General features: G+C 40.0%; 1 protein-coding gene across 6 annotated transcripts in view; it reads right to left on the bottom strand.

The window, feature by feature from the left end:
• The window catches only part of add3a (adducin 3 (gamma) a), a 65736-nt gene that overhangs the window by 10595 nt on the left and 39722 nt on the right, over nucleotides 1-15419 (bottom strand). For 4 of the 6 annotated variants that reach the window (XM_079471574.1, XM_079471571.1, XM_079471575.1 and 1 more), the window contains 4 exons: nucleotides 10140-10364; nucleotides 4923-5061; nucleotides 2370-2521; nucleotides 2097-2177 (listed from right to left, as the gene is read on the bottom strand). In XM_079471574.1, the coding sequence (XP_079327700.1) occupies nucleotides 2097-2177; nucleotides 2370-2521; nucleotides 4923-5061; nucleotides 10140-10334 (567 nt within the window). In that variant the 5' untranslated portion in view covers nucleotides 10335-10364. Of the gene's footprint in view, nucleotides 1-2096; nucleotides 2178-2369; nucleotides 2522-4922; nucleotides 5062-10139; nucleotides 10365-13468; nucleotides 13747-15419 lie in introns of those variants that run through there. The other 2 variants (XM_079471570.1, XM_079471573.1) reach the window with 1 other exon arrangement.

The following is a 15419-nucleotide window of genomic DNA, read 5'->3' as shown; positions in this document are numbered from 1 at the left end:
TGCATTGGACATAAAATGGTGCCGACTGGTCATTGTGAAACCAGCTAGTTAACACCAAAAACACTTTTGCAACTGTATAGCAAAGCAAAGCAACAGAACAACCAGTAGCATAGCGACGCAGAACCCAAAACAGTGACTTTAGCATTACTCATACTTTCTATTGAAAATAACAAATCTGACATTTGCTTGGCCTTGTTACATGCTTAGAGAATAAAGGAGTTTAGAAGAGATGGTAAGTTACGGAAGGGTTAATAAAATTGACCCAGATTGCTGGCCTCATTCCAGCGGGCACCAAACCCACCCGCCACGCCCACAGACGACACTGTGTTGCAGACACGGTCAGATAAAGCTCGGAGATATCAAACACACAGCTGAGGTAAAAACAGCCCGTATGTTCCGACTAGGCAAAACCGATCCGTCTTTATCTCAGCCTCCCTTTCTACAACACACAGGCTCACACATCACACACAAAAAGAACTGAACAAACCTGTATTGTAGCTGTACTAAATGACAAAACATAACTTACCACCGCTAAAACATAACCAATAGGCCAGGACCAAAAATGTTGTACGGTTTCTCAAGAAATGGCACAAAGAGAGCTTAAAAGTGCATCAGCAAATCTAGTTGCTTGAAACACAACATGGTAGTGGCGCATTAAATGCAGCACAAGAACGCACACAAGTCAATTGCAGGAACTGTTGCGCGCCTCGGGCGTTTCTTTTATTGATTCATTCATACTGCAGGCAAAAGGAAAAACGCGTGTCACAAATGAATTCCAGCATTAATCCCCTGACTGGCAGGAATTTGTTATAACAGCAACCGCCACGAGCAACTTGTCAAAACGGATTACGCCAAAAAACCTTCAGAAGTGAAACCCCAACATGAAGTGACAAACAGAACACATGCATATACAAGAATCCAGACACATTGCAAGCATGTGGTCCCGCTGTACATCATTAACATGCATTCTTAATTCTCTCATTGATTTGCCAACCTGAGTACTTCAAAGGAGTACAGATGTCAAATGTGTCATTTCACCGAATATGTTGTAATTCAGGTAGCTTGCTATAAAAATTATCCAATGAACCTTTACCTTGTTCAGCAAGTTTCTTTTCCAACTGTTTTGGCAGCAGCTAACCAGTAAGACACAATTTAGACACAAGACACAAACTGTGTAATGTTTAAGTAGGGTTGGGCGATAAATCGATTACGATATGCATCAATGATACAACTTTAGTAATAACGATAGAAAATGTTTCGATATAACACTCAGAAGTTAACATAGACCTGAAGTTTGGTCGCCTAAACAAACCATACGCAGTCACTGGATCAATACAATGGTAAAATTCAAACCTCATTTACTGGTCTTAATAAAGTCTGTTAAAATGTATCAATAATTATCAATATTGAATGAAATGAAACATTATATCGATGATACGTTTTGTACCTATATTGGCCAGCCCTATGTTCAAGGATGCTACGGACATTATAGGCTGACTAAGGAGTTTGGAATCTGTTTTGGTTTCAGATCCAGTCTAAACAAGTGCAGACAGACCAATTGGCAACCTAGATTGACACCTCTAGATCATAACTCGCACCACTGCACTTATACGCAAATGATTGAAGGCCAACAGCTGACGCAAACACACTGGAGACTGAACTCTGAGATTTCAAAGAAATAAATGGCTGATTAAGCAGATGTCAAACATTGGCAAGAGCTCAGTCAAGGTCTGCCAACACTTTCCCTTTGTGCCTGGTACAGAAAAAAAACTCACAATCAAAACAGCAACACACACAAACCTGAAAACACTTATTTGGATTTGTATAAAGCTCTGGGCAATATTAAAATCATATATGGTTAACAAAGCTGTTTCACCACCAAAGCCAAAAATATAACCTAAAGCGCTAAAAACAAACAAAAGATTTATTACACTATTTACCCTGAAAATCACAACAGCCTATAACAAATCAGTCTTCCTGGAATGACAGTTCAGAGAAAGGCCAATGCACAAAGTGACCCCAGCAGCCCTGTGGCTGTTTCCAGAGCTGCTATCAGACTCTGCCATGATGATAATGCAAGACAGGCAGTTCCTTACCAGATTGGACGCAGAGGCCTCGGCGAAGGACAGTCCTCTGGGGATGATGAGGATATGATCCTGCTCCTTACTGACACGAACCTACCAACACACAAAACCTATGATACACAAATAACCAGAGGCAGCTGCGTTTTTCTTTGGAACAACATTATTAACATTATGTCTGGAAACGTCCCTCCAGAAATACACTTTGCTCTTCATATTTGTTAAAAAACGAATAAAGGGACTGACATTTGAGTAGATTTAAGATGGTCACAAAACCCATCGACTTACTGTAACGTAACAGCTTGTGAAGTGGGCCCAACTGAACAGGTCCACGAGTCTGTAGAGGCTGGCCAGTTTACCGCGGATCTGTTTCTCTCCCTTCACCATAGTACTAGACTCCACCCCAAATATGTCGTTTATTGGAGTCACCATTCCCAAACCTGTGTAAACAGTCAAACAATTAATACTACAACAAGAGATCTTATGTTCTCATGGACATAAAACTGCTGTGTACCAGAGGTTGCGCTAGTCTTTTTTATGGTCTGTCATTTTGATGGACAGGCTCGTAAACAATAAGTCATAATCTGTTATTACCCGTCAAGGTGTGAGGTGGCATCATCACGCTATACTTGTAATAAAGTACAGTAAGTTAAGAGAGTAAACAAGTGAATGCGCAATAAAACCATTGTTGTTTAAATTTATTTATATGTTTAATGTTTCTCTATTTTAATTTGTACTCATTGTTTGGTCATGAATGTGCTGCTTCTGCCGCTCACTGAACAGCGCCGAGAGAAATTCTCTCAGAAACTGAAGGCAAATGTTTATCCAAAAACTCACTAGTTGTTTTTCTGAAGGAAAAACTTTGTTAACACCGCACCACCACACGTGAACGCGAGTCTCTGCTGACCGCGCGCGCCGTTCTCCAAAAAGGACCAGACATTTTAAGTGTGATGGTCACGGAATGACCACACAGTTAATTTGGCTTGTTCTTTGGACACGCATGAATGCATGCACGCACACGACAAGTTTAAGTTTATTGTTTGTAATGAAATGGAGGAATTGTCAAATGTCTGTTGTCCTGTTGCAGCACTGATTGTAAAACAAAGGAAAACAGTGGAGGGAGTTTTGGCTCCATCTAAAGGATCATACCATTGGTAATTGAGAATGGGTGTTCAGGGACAATGCGGCAGAGTTGCTCCTGATACAATCCCTTTTCACGGGTTTCCCTCTGCATATGATAATGGAGTATTGCTTGTTTATGAAATGTTTACTTCGAATTTGATACTTATAGGAAACTTTGTTAAATGTGTCGCAAGGTAATGTCCCTCCCCAAGGAGAAAATGGTGCTGGCCACCACTATAAATGCGTGTGTCTTTGTTATGGGTTTTTGGGATTGTTTGATGCGGGGTAGAGGTGGCCCTATTGCTACAGGTATTTTTCTAGTTTCTTTCTTTGGGGAATTTTGTGCCATGTTTCTGACGGGGAAGTTGTTTTTGTTAAGGCTGTTCTTTGCCTTTTGGAACCTGATTTTTGATGTTAGGAATGTTTTTGTCTTCCCCTGTTTTTGGGGATGATTCTTTTGTTATTGTATATTTTCCCAATGTACATTATCTTTCTCTTTTGGGGATGAAGATTGTCCCTTCAGCCCGTTTTTCATGATATTATATTTTTAGGCAACAGTCCACCCTGTTAAAAGTGGCTTTTTGAATAAATATTCAGGCATTGAATTTTTTTTCAGACTTTCTTTTGCCTAGGTTTAATTTGACCTTAAACTTTTGTACCCATTATGGGGAAACCGTGACAGTAAGGAAGCTAATGGCAGGGGTGGCAGCCTACGATTACGTTCTAATGAAAGAAAATTACAAAACATGGAAATACAAATAGCCCCTATTGTCAAAATTACGGACGGCCTTCAGATTTTTCCATCACTGGTAAAAATCTTTTTATCAATGACAGAGAATTTTCTGTTAGGGTGACCTCTGCTGTGTATATCTACTCATTGATGCTAATCGAATTCGGACTCACAATAACAGACAATAATCTCAGGAAGTCTCTGATGTGCCTAAATTATATAGTTTAATTAGGTTTATACAACGAAATACTGGAAAACGAGATCATTTAGTAATCTCTTTACTGTAGTTTATTAACGACCCTTAAAGATTCTGGCTGAATAAATAAGCAAATTTACAAAAAACAGCAATAAAACTCAATTCATTTATACATAAAAGCAGACGCCAATTAATACAATCAGCTCTACACAGCTGGAAAAAACACAGACTGTAGTTAAAGTCTAATGTATGTTTTGGTAGTACAGTTGAATAAACACACCAGGATTCATTCAAGAGCTCCACTTAACATACGACTCTACATGAATAAACATTTCTGTATTCCATAACCTATAGCTTTGTTTACATTGTCATTGCAAATCAACCCAAAACATCAATGCAAGCATTCGATTTGCTCCAATTTAAATAGAAACAAGGAAAGTCCTGTTTTCATAAATACTTCACCCTGTAAAGCTCTGATCTATGATGTTTTGACCCAGACTCTGTGAGAATACTGTAAATACCAAAAGGCCTTCCAGAGATTTCACTGATTTGTTCCGCATAGCACAGCAGAGAGAAAACAGACATGTGAGGAGGGCAGAACGGGTTGATGAGGATGTGAGAGAAAAGAATGCAAAGACTTCTGATTTGGATAGAATTATGTCTTTCAATCAATTGTCTGTTTATGGGAACGGCCCTTATTAAGCAACTCTGGACAGGTGGAAGAGACGTGCAGTCTGGGAAATTGTAGGACTGAAGGAAAGTCTGCAGTCTATGAAGCCATGCTGATACTTACTAAGGGGGGAGGTGGAGAAACCCGCCACAGAGGTGGTCATGAAGAAATCTGCGATCTGCCGTAGGGCAAGCAGTCCTGCTGGGTCATTCCCCTTGTTCATCTGTTCCTGGATCAGTCCCTCCAGCTCATCTCTAAATGCCTGAGAGAGAGAGAGAGAGAGACAGAGAGAGAGAGACAGAGAGAGAGAGAGATTAGGCATCTCACTAATGAGAGTTAGATGTGAAGTGTCCAACACACACAGAACTGTAATCCTATCATGATTCTGAAACACATTTAAATCTTCAGTCTTCAAATCTTCAAGTTTTCCACTTGTTACTTGACAACACAGCTAGAAAAACCTTTTAACCCAGAGGCCTACTCCAAACACACTTAAGAGTTGAACGTTTTACAACCAATGTTTTATTTCCATTGTAATTTTGTATGATCTTCAATGCTTCCGTGAACCTAAGCCACGGATTTTCAATTACTTCAGATTTTAATAGAAAACATATAATTACAAATAACTGGACAAAACATGCATGAAAATTAAACTATTCCAACAGTTGAATGAAAATGGGTATTAACTAGAGATTAGGGCTGTGATGGTAAACGCATCACCGCAGTAATGATATGCCAACCGCAGTGTTAAGATCATCACCGTCATCACTGCATGTTTTTGTATTGTAGCTCACAGAAATGGGTACGTAATGTTGATTTTGTGCACTGGGTGTTTTTTTCCTGCCCCGCTAGAAGTAGAGAGGTAACGGTAGTTAGGATCCCGGAAAAAAAGATGAGCAGTTTTAGTTCAGACGGTCGCGATTTGTGTTTTACAATGCTCGGAGTTCCAAATAACCTAATGTGAGTAAAACAAACTTTGTCTGTTGTTTTTCAGACGCTTCAGTATTTAATTTTATTTATTTGCTGGTTACATTTACTGGAGTGCATATGGTGTGTGACCATATGCACTCCAGTCCAATCATAAATTACTGTCTTCCGTTCAAGGGCGTCTTGGGGGAAAAAACTACTGCCGCGCAAGCAAGAGGGTTCATATAACATATGAATTAAACATTTATTTTGAGTGTGTGTCTGATTAATTTAAATTAAATGCTAGGTTTCACTATTTGTGATGTCTACAGATAATGTTCAATTAATTACACAAAGCATAAAACACAAAAGCCTAACATAAACAGTTCGATTTTAATGGCAAGTTTTTAAAGCGATGCTTCTCTTTTGTGGTTTAGGCTATTATTTACAGTTGTAATATAAAAAAAAAATTTAACCAACGATTGAATATACACAGCACAGCAGCTCCGAAGTTATAAAGGTAACACATTAATTGTTGTTAATCAAATTTTTATACCTCATGCAAGTAATTTTGGACCTATAGGGTAACATCTGTTCTTTTTTCTAACATTCTCTATGTTAGGCCCGGAAGACCTGTTGTATCATGTGACCATGATAATATTGAGAAAATGTAGCTATTTTGATAACACAATATCAATAATATGGTTCCATCGCTAAAAATCAATAATAATAAAAGCAATTCTCCACACTATTGGCCTATAGTGTATCGCCGATGGTCAGGGCCGCTTTATACTATCAATCAAAAGAGGACAGGAAAATGCAATGAATTTGTGCTCTGTATATAGAAAATGTTCACCAGTTTTTTTTTTCAAATTAAAATAGCCAGTATATTAATTAATAACATTCAGAAAGTTAACAAATGTTAATTTAATCTTCTGAATCAGTATCGGCAGATATCACTCAGATTAATTGGCTAGCGTATCGGTGGAGAAATTGAGTATCATTGCATCTCTAGTATGAACAGCATTTGGTAACAGTATTTAAAATAACAACCAGTTTCTATGAAGGTTCTGACAAACTTCAGAAAGACATGATGTCACTCTGCACACCTGATTGGAGTCTTTCAGACACTCAATGATCAAAGTTCAGATGGAAAACAAGATGAATCACAGGATAAACAAATGATGGATACCCCACATGCGGTAGGTAATGACAGGGGAGAGTCCACACTGACACAATGCCCAGGTTATGATAACTGTACTGTGCTGTACTCACACAAACACACACTAGACTAGGTGTGCTTTAAGGCAAGTACTACTGCACATACAATTTCTGCTCAACATGACAGATTGTCACACCAAGATGTAAACAACATGCATCATAATATAGAAGATAAACAAGATACCAAAAAAAACACAATTTGCTTTTGTGTCATTTAGGGGTTATGTCACCTTACATGTCTAAGTGAATTGTTCATAGCCAGAATAAGACGCACAATAGAACACTTTCAATGACAAAGTCAATCCTAGGCTTGACAGTTCTAGATTGCGCTCTCAGCATAAATTCAAGACTGGGTTCCATTATTTGGCCAATCTGTGCGCTCCATAAACTACTTTAATGTCCCACCAGAGAGGCATCCTAGCACACACTACAGGGTGGATAGATTAAGCCAAAGACTGCTTTTCCCCCACACTCTCATTTCCATAGTGACAGTAGCCAGGAAGCCACTGGGAAATGGGCATGGTGTTTGCATGTATCTCAAGTTTGGTTATAAATGAGAGCATTGTTTTCATACTTCTCCAATAATGCTGCAACATACACAAAACAAAGAGTAAATAATAAATGGAAGAAAAGATAGTTAATAGGAATAAGGAAGGAAGGAGATCCAGTGGAATTAATTCAATCACAGTTTCAACCCGAAGCATTAACTATAGCAATGGTGCTTGGCTCTGATCAGACAAGATGACTACTTTAGTTAATACACAAGCCGAAGTCATCTGTTCACCTCGCTCTATGATACAGGTTGTACTTCCTTGTGCTTGAATGAAATGAGGAATAAAACAAAACAGATGTCTCTACGTTCAGCATTCCCACCTGCCTTTCAGGGTCCCAACTAACCCAAGAGGGTCAATACTAACCCAAAGCAAAGGCATGCTTTAATGTTCAAGAGAAAATGGGAGTAGACAAGCTAAAAATACACAGAGAGGAAATCCAAGATAAATTCAATTGTGTCTCAAGTGTAATATCATTAACATGTTTGGTTTGGAAAAACACAACATCAGACAAGCAAAGCTTACAATCCCTTGGAGAAAACCACATTGTCTTTCACAGTTCTCTGACAGTTCTTCATAGACAATTTGTTTAACATCAGCAACATTCTCATCAGCAAACAAATTTAATTTTAATTCCTAAATGAGAATATATTTAACCATAACAAAGAATGACAAGTAATGTCTTCATTTGTTTTGGTCTAAGAGACCAGCTGAGGCCTAAGAATAGCAAACTCCGCCCGTCCTATAATAGCCTGACCTTAAACATAGTCTACGGACAGACATGTAATTTACACGGCTCCCTTCCACACGCACAGTGCGCTGCTCGAAACCCCAGCAGGAGAGAGGGATGAAAGAAAAGCTTGTTGGATCAGTATTGATAGTGAAACAGCAAACACACAGTCCTGTGTGACGATACACCTGCTGCCGACCCTGCCTGGCTTCTCTCCATACACACAGAATGAAGGAAGGTTCAGAAGAGTACAGTGTCTTTTTCAGTGCTCGGACAGCTGCGGCTAATAAACCCCAGCAGGCTGTTATTAACCACACTGATACACCGCCTCTGTCTTTATCACAAACACTGGGATTACACTGACAGCAGGAATGTATTTCAGGTTCTTGCCCTGACACCGACAGAGTTTATAACCTGCAGCTTTACTCTATGCTCCGTATCACTGCTGTTACCAGAGACCTATGATTGTTGTAAGATTAAAGTGAAGCTTGAATTAAAACAAAGCTTGAATTAAAACAAAGCTTCTACAATAATGCACTTGGCAAGCGGACCATGTGAGTCATCGGCTTAAAGCGATTGATCACCTAAGAAAGTTCTGGGGCACTTTTGCCTACCATAGTCATTTTTTACTACTATGTTAGTCAATGGGGTCCAGGAACTGTTTGGTTACAAGCATTCGTCCAAATATCTTTCTCCATGGTTTGGAACAACTAGGGAGAGAAACATTTATTTTAGCATTAATTATCCCTTAAAAACAGAACTGTTTGTGTAGATTGTGTTTTATTAAAGATAACAACAACAACTAAAGCATACATTTATTAAATATTCCGATCAAAAAATGTGCGCTATTTGAGCTTTACAGACATATCTAGAGAAATAGTGGCACCACTATTTATGAGTAAATTCTTGTAAAAAGTCATTTCTATCGGAAGACTTATCCACATAAACATTCACCATGTTTACTGGCATCACATGGTCATTACAGTGACTGAGATAAAACTTTGAACGGATATGATTTCCAAATGATTTTATTATCATATTCTCATATGACCACATAAAATGAGACATCTTAAACAGTATTATGTATAATGTTGATTCAGCAGTTTTCTGTCCTATACTGTCTTGTCTGTTTTACAGGCTGAGGGAACTGTTTTATTTGCAACAGACAGCATGTCACGGATCCTGTCGGTGAAGCTTAGCTTGTATTTAACACAGAACATTCCTTTAAACGCAGTATATGTTTTGCTGAAGGATTGTAATCTGTGCAGTATGTTAACATTAATCTCTCCAGTGTGTTTACTGTAATCTCCCCTTTCTGTAGATGAGAGGGTCAGCATTGGTGATGGGAGTCATGGATTTCATTTTTAAGCGAGCGAGCATGTGACTGTGTATAATAAAGGTGTGGTCTTCCAGACGGGTTTTGTTATGGTGGTGCGGCTGTGGTTTTGTTGTAGACAGTGTTGTATGATTAAATAACTCAAAGCATCACATCAAATACATAAACACACAATTAGTGTGATGCCATACCAAAAAACAACTATACATCTTTAATAGGTAATAAAGAGGCACTGTAAGGTGCAACCAACCAGGTTCAAAACAAAGCTTTAGAAGTTGTGCCAAACGTCAAACGCAAATGTTTGCGGTGGTATCGTGTCAATTCTGAACCACATGGCCTGAGACAGCCTATAAAACATTTAGCAAAAAGCACATTCTTGAAGATTAAATCTGTTTGTGGAAAGTGGAAAAACAACCCTGTACTGTAATGTGAAACGAGAGCCAAACAACATTTGCTCATCGGTTTAAAAAAACCGAGCAGCATCTGGCTTGGGGGAAGGGGGGCGTATCAAACTACACCAGTTGTTTTTTTTGCCAGTACAGCTGGCAAACGCAAACACAAAAGTTAAAGGTGACATTGTTTGTGTGTAAACTTACTGGACTCTTTAGAATTTGTGTCACTCTTTTCTTTTGCTCCATCATGTTGAAGTCTTGTCGCAGGTCCGGTGACATGTTGCGTGCACGCAGGTACTCTGGGTCGTTCTCGTCGATGCGGTCGAAATAGCATTCCTTCGGCCCCACGATGGGAGGGGGAGGGGTCGTCACCACCCCTTGTCTCGGCTCTCCGCTCATCTCTATTGTACTTCAGGCTCTATTCTACACCTGGGGAAAGAGAGAGAGATTTAACTTCAGTGCAAATACAAAACGACACTTACGCTCACTCAATCAAGTGAATCAAGTGAGCCGAGAAAGGAAGTGTGCGCCAAGTAATTAGTTACTGTAATTTAACTACTTTGCCCTAGAAAAAGTCAAGTAAGGGATTACTCTTATTTAATTTCACCAGAAGTTAAACTAAATACAGTTTGTAATATACGTGCGTGCAATGTGGATTTGACATCAAAATTCAAAGTCTAACATTAAAATCTGTGCTTTGATGTATAATTCTCACATTTGTAAACAATACTATATGTTTTATACCATTTATTTTAATGAATTAAGATTAAAACTGGCCCAGGGCACACACACACACCTATGAATCCCACCGATCAATAAAATCCCAAAACTGTTGCACATTAGCTAAACTATCTTGCTGAGAGTATCAGTATTCCCATTGGACTTTGGCTTTGTTTATCTTCTACAAAAAGACAGCGAATGAAAAGGGGCCGTCCTGCCAACAGCGAAGGGTGGCGTCAGGTCAACCAACAGGAGGGGAACACTATCAGGTTTAGTTAATCCTTAGTTTTGCTCACACCCGCATTGCTGCCCCGGCCATGTAGATGTCTCTCATTCACTGCTGTATGAATAAAGCTGAAGAGAATTCAAATTCACAAAGAGTGCTGATGGAGCATTTGAATGTAATTTGAGAATTGTAATGAGAAAATCCAACACGTGAAGATCATCTCTCCTTAACAAGATGGACAATGCCAATCCATCATTTGTTAATACCACAAATGGTATGGGACAATGGTTATGCACCAGTTTAAAACTTATCTTAACTTTCTATTCAAATCCCTCGCCCTAAGCATTCCCAGTAGTAAAAGGGATGCTTACTTTAGTAAACATCACTAAAAGCATATATATTATTCTGATGGGAGGGTTTACATTCCCCTGCTTTCCTGGCAGCCTGGGTTAGCCATAACGTAGCCACAGTAAAAAGCTTTCACCTGTAACTCCCTCCCTTTCATTCTCAATGCTTTCATGCTCGCTTTCTTCGCCAATTCATTCTGGGGGAGCGGAGGGAGCTTCTTTTCTCTGTTGTACGTTGCTAAGCTGCTCATTCAGGTCAAATGGCACTTGGAAAGATGTTTGAGATTAGAGAGACACAACTCTGCCAGAAACACACACACAGGGCTCAAGCCCAAGTCAAGAAGGGGCAAAACGAAACCACTTTTTTATCCAAAGCAACATAAGGTAAACATTTGATCTCAATTCAAACACTTGGCGTTGCAAGCGCTGTGACCTAACAATTGAGCTACAGAAACACAACGTAATATTGAAGCTGTGAGAACCATTCACCAACACAAATGCAAACTCTTAAAATGACTAAAAACTAAGCTTGCTAAACATCGGACCACGCCAACTGTAGCACGAACAGGAGGAGCTTAAGTGGACAACAACACTTGGGTTTATTACGCTTCCAGGACAACAAACCACACAGCCAGAGTACGCGTTTCAATTTATGATGCAACATTGAAATCGAATGGCTGGCAATAAGTGTTGGTTGCTGAAAGATGACGACAACCGACACACCCACACAAAACAGGGGCATAATGCTGCCAAGCCTGAAAGGTAGAATCGGTGGGTGGATATAATCAGACAATGTCTTCTTTGAAAACGCGGTGCTTTAACAGCACTTGTCTCTTGTGGGAATTGTATGCTGGAAATTCAAACAAATTTTTCGCTTGAAGGCATTGTTAGAATATAGTCATATTATGCGAACGTAAGGACATGAGGGTGAGCAAACCATTTTATGTCCGCTAGCCCTTTAAAGGTTGTCCACCATCCGCTGGAAATGAAACACGTTACAGAATTGAAATCAGCTGGGGAGCAGATGTTCATAAATTATATAACCCCGTCTGTCAATTTCAGTTTATCAAACGCTATGAAAATCAATACGGCCATCTGGGACATGCTGACTGTTTCAATCGGACTGTTCTGGGAAAGCGGGAGTGCTGAGGGAAAATAAAGTGTGTGAAATGTGGAGAAAGAGGCGGGGGGTTCTCAATCCACACAACAAGCAGTGATGTATTTACGTGCAGGGTTTCGTAGGTATGTAGAAACAGACAGGGAGAACACAAAGACACATACGTGGAAGGACACCAGAAATACAATAGGCACACAAGACAACAAATACGCAAAGGGGGGCAGGCGGTCACAAGAGCGTCCCGTACAGTCAATGCCTCATTGTGCAGCTGCGTAGAATAGATGCACGACCTGCACGCAGACTGACAGAAACACACACCCACACACACAACAACAAACCTGGCAAGACAATATCTGCCATGAATAAGAGAAGGTCAGACGATCATTGTTATCAAGAAGACCAGTAAACGCTTGACTGTTAACCTCAACGTTTTTGGAAACACATTTCTTGTTGGAAATACGCCAAGGGCTGTGCGAGCCTTTATTAAATCGACTAGATCACCGCTCCAAGTACTCGGGCATCTTAAAATGCATAAATAACATCAAAAATATATATGAAGAGTTCCAAAATAAGAACACTGTGATTTATTTCAGCATTTGGTTTGTTTAGATCCAAGCCATTATAACACAAAAATACAGCTAACAGCATAAAAAACATTTTTGTATGATCTCATTCTGGAGCCAAACTCTTCATCTAACCACGTGCGCACAATTGATGCTAGACCTTGCAACTTCTCTCAGAAACGTAACGCGAAGGCATCCGTACATTTGAAAGCGTGGCATACGTGTTAAATAACTTTAGGACCCTTTAGTAGTACGCGTTATGCATCCCCTCGTCATCGGTACGCTGTGCTGTCTCTCTCTTTATCTTTAGACGCACTAAAAATAGGACGCGAAAGATTTTCAATCTCAGGAAAGAGTCAGTACCAGCGAACGAGGGGCGTGTGCGCGTGCTCGCGTTGAAAACAAACGCGAAACCGCGTTGAACTGTATCGAAGTGAAGTTGTGACACAAAGCAGATAATCCGACTGTGATCATTCGTGAATGTGACAATTATAAACGCGTTTATTTGATACTCGAGATTTACGTGATTCCATTGTGCTATTTTCTACGGTAAAACCCACCTGTATGCTCCTCACAGAGTGAAAGTCCCGTAAACGCTCGAGCGCATCTCTCTCATTCCCGCCTCGTGAATCCCGGATCACCTCAGGAGGTTCAACTCGATAAAACGTCTCCAAAACTCCACAAACGGCCGGTAAAATCCGCAGAACGCCGCGCGACGGGAACTCCCACAGAGCGAGACTCCTCCGCTCCCGTTAAAAGGGGATTTCAGCTGTAGTGCGCGCGTGAGCGTGTTTGTATGCGAGACCGTGATCGTGAATATCTGCTGCTGCATCAGAGAGAAACTAAAGCGGTCATGTGATCAACTAATCCGGCCCACATAAGCAACCAACCAATCAGAGCGCAGGCTCTTGTGGGTGCACCGCCCCTTTGTGTCCGGCTATAAGAATTAAAGGTCAGTGTGTGCGAGAGAGAGAGAGAGACTGAATATTACAAACCACACATGTATATAAACAGGACATTAATAAATCAGTATATTAATTCATAATAGAACATAATTGTCATACACCACAATTCTGTCAAATTTTCTACAATTTGGACAAAAAAATGAGTGTATCCAGTTACATTACACTAAACTAATAAACTTTCAAAAGACAGTTTGCAAACCTCATGTTCTGGGTTCAATGTAAGTTAAATTTTATCTAATCCATCTGGCGCATGCTGTTGATTATCACCCAAAATGTTTGCACTCTTAAAATGAACACACAGAGACCAAACTTTGTGTTTACTTTTAAGATCGTTTCAGAAATATCCGTCAGGACCTACATACGAGCTGTAAACCCTCCGTAGTAGGCCTACTTTGTCATCTGCCACCACTGGGCGCACAATTATTTGTTTATTCAAATTGTAGAATGAGTTTGACTGAACCTGGAATATTGCTTTAGCAAATAAAGAGTGGGAAATAGAAAATCGCGCTGGCCCCCTAACAGCATTCACTCAACTTGCCGTCTAGGGTCTGAGATGGTTTGTATCACATACTGATAAGCGCTCCGAGACCTATCTGATAACCTACATACTTTCCGCAGTCAATGCGCTTGTGTGTGATAGGAGTAAGATCATTCCTGTCTAGTACACAAGTCTCAAGGGCTTGTGGAAGACGTTGGTATGTCCGTTCTGTACATGAAAATAGGTGTAAACACACAGAGGTCCAAATCACAAATACGAAGAAGTGTGTCAGTGTGTGGAACTTGTGAAATTTTGTTACTCTTTTGGGTAAAGAGGTGTGGGTGTGTTCTTCGCCTGTGGTTGACCAACAACTTGTGTAAACTCCTGCAAGATTCTGTGTTTGCAAATATTTAAGATGCAATTTCATGTTTTACTGACACTTAAAAACAATTCCTTCCTTAAAATGCTCTTTTCCTTCAATAACTTTTCTAAGAGCTCCATTTCACAACCTTCAACCTGAAAGACACTAAAACAAGTCAACATGGACCAACCCAAATTGTACCTTGAGACCAGAATGTTTACATTCAGAAAAATTCATCTAGCAACACCCTGGCAACTACTTAAAATATCCTAGAATCATCCTAATGAGCTTTTTAATGGCAAGCACCATTCAAAAAATGCTTTTAAATATGTTTAAAGGGGTGATTTAACGCCGTTTCATGCATTCTGAATCATTTACAATGTTGAACGTGCTGGCTTCTTGTGCTTAACATGTTCAAAACGAGTTGGACGTATGACGTAGTATTTCTGTGATCGATGCACTCCCCAAGGTTTGTATAGGTATCGGAAAGTTTTTTTCGAACATGAAAAATGTCGCGCAACAATCTTTCTTAGTCCCTTATTGGGCAATTCTCCCAGAAAAGGAGAAAGGAGCAGGGCGAAAGAAGTAGCCCGCCCACACATCAACCAACGAGCAACAGGAAGACCCGCTTGCCAAGCAGCTGCAGCTTGTAACACCGTGTCTACACGGGACGCGAAAGGACAAAAGACAATACAAACGCATTAAAA

Source organism: Barbatula barbatula (genome assembly GCF_947034865.1).
Source record: "Barbatula barbatula genome assembly, chromosome: 13".
In the NCBI taxonomy this organism is placed as follows: domain Eukaryota; kingdom Metazoa; phylum Chordata; class Actinopteri; order Cypriniformes; family Nemacheilidae; genus Barbatula; species Barbatula barbatula.
The sequence above is the reverse complement of the archived record's forward strand: the minus strand, read 5'-3'. Positions and strand labels throughout refer to the sequence as shown.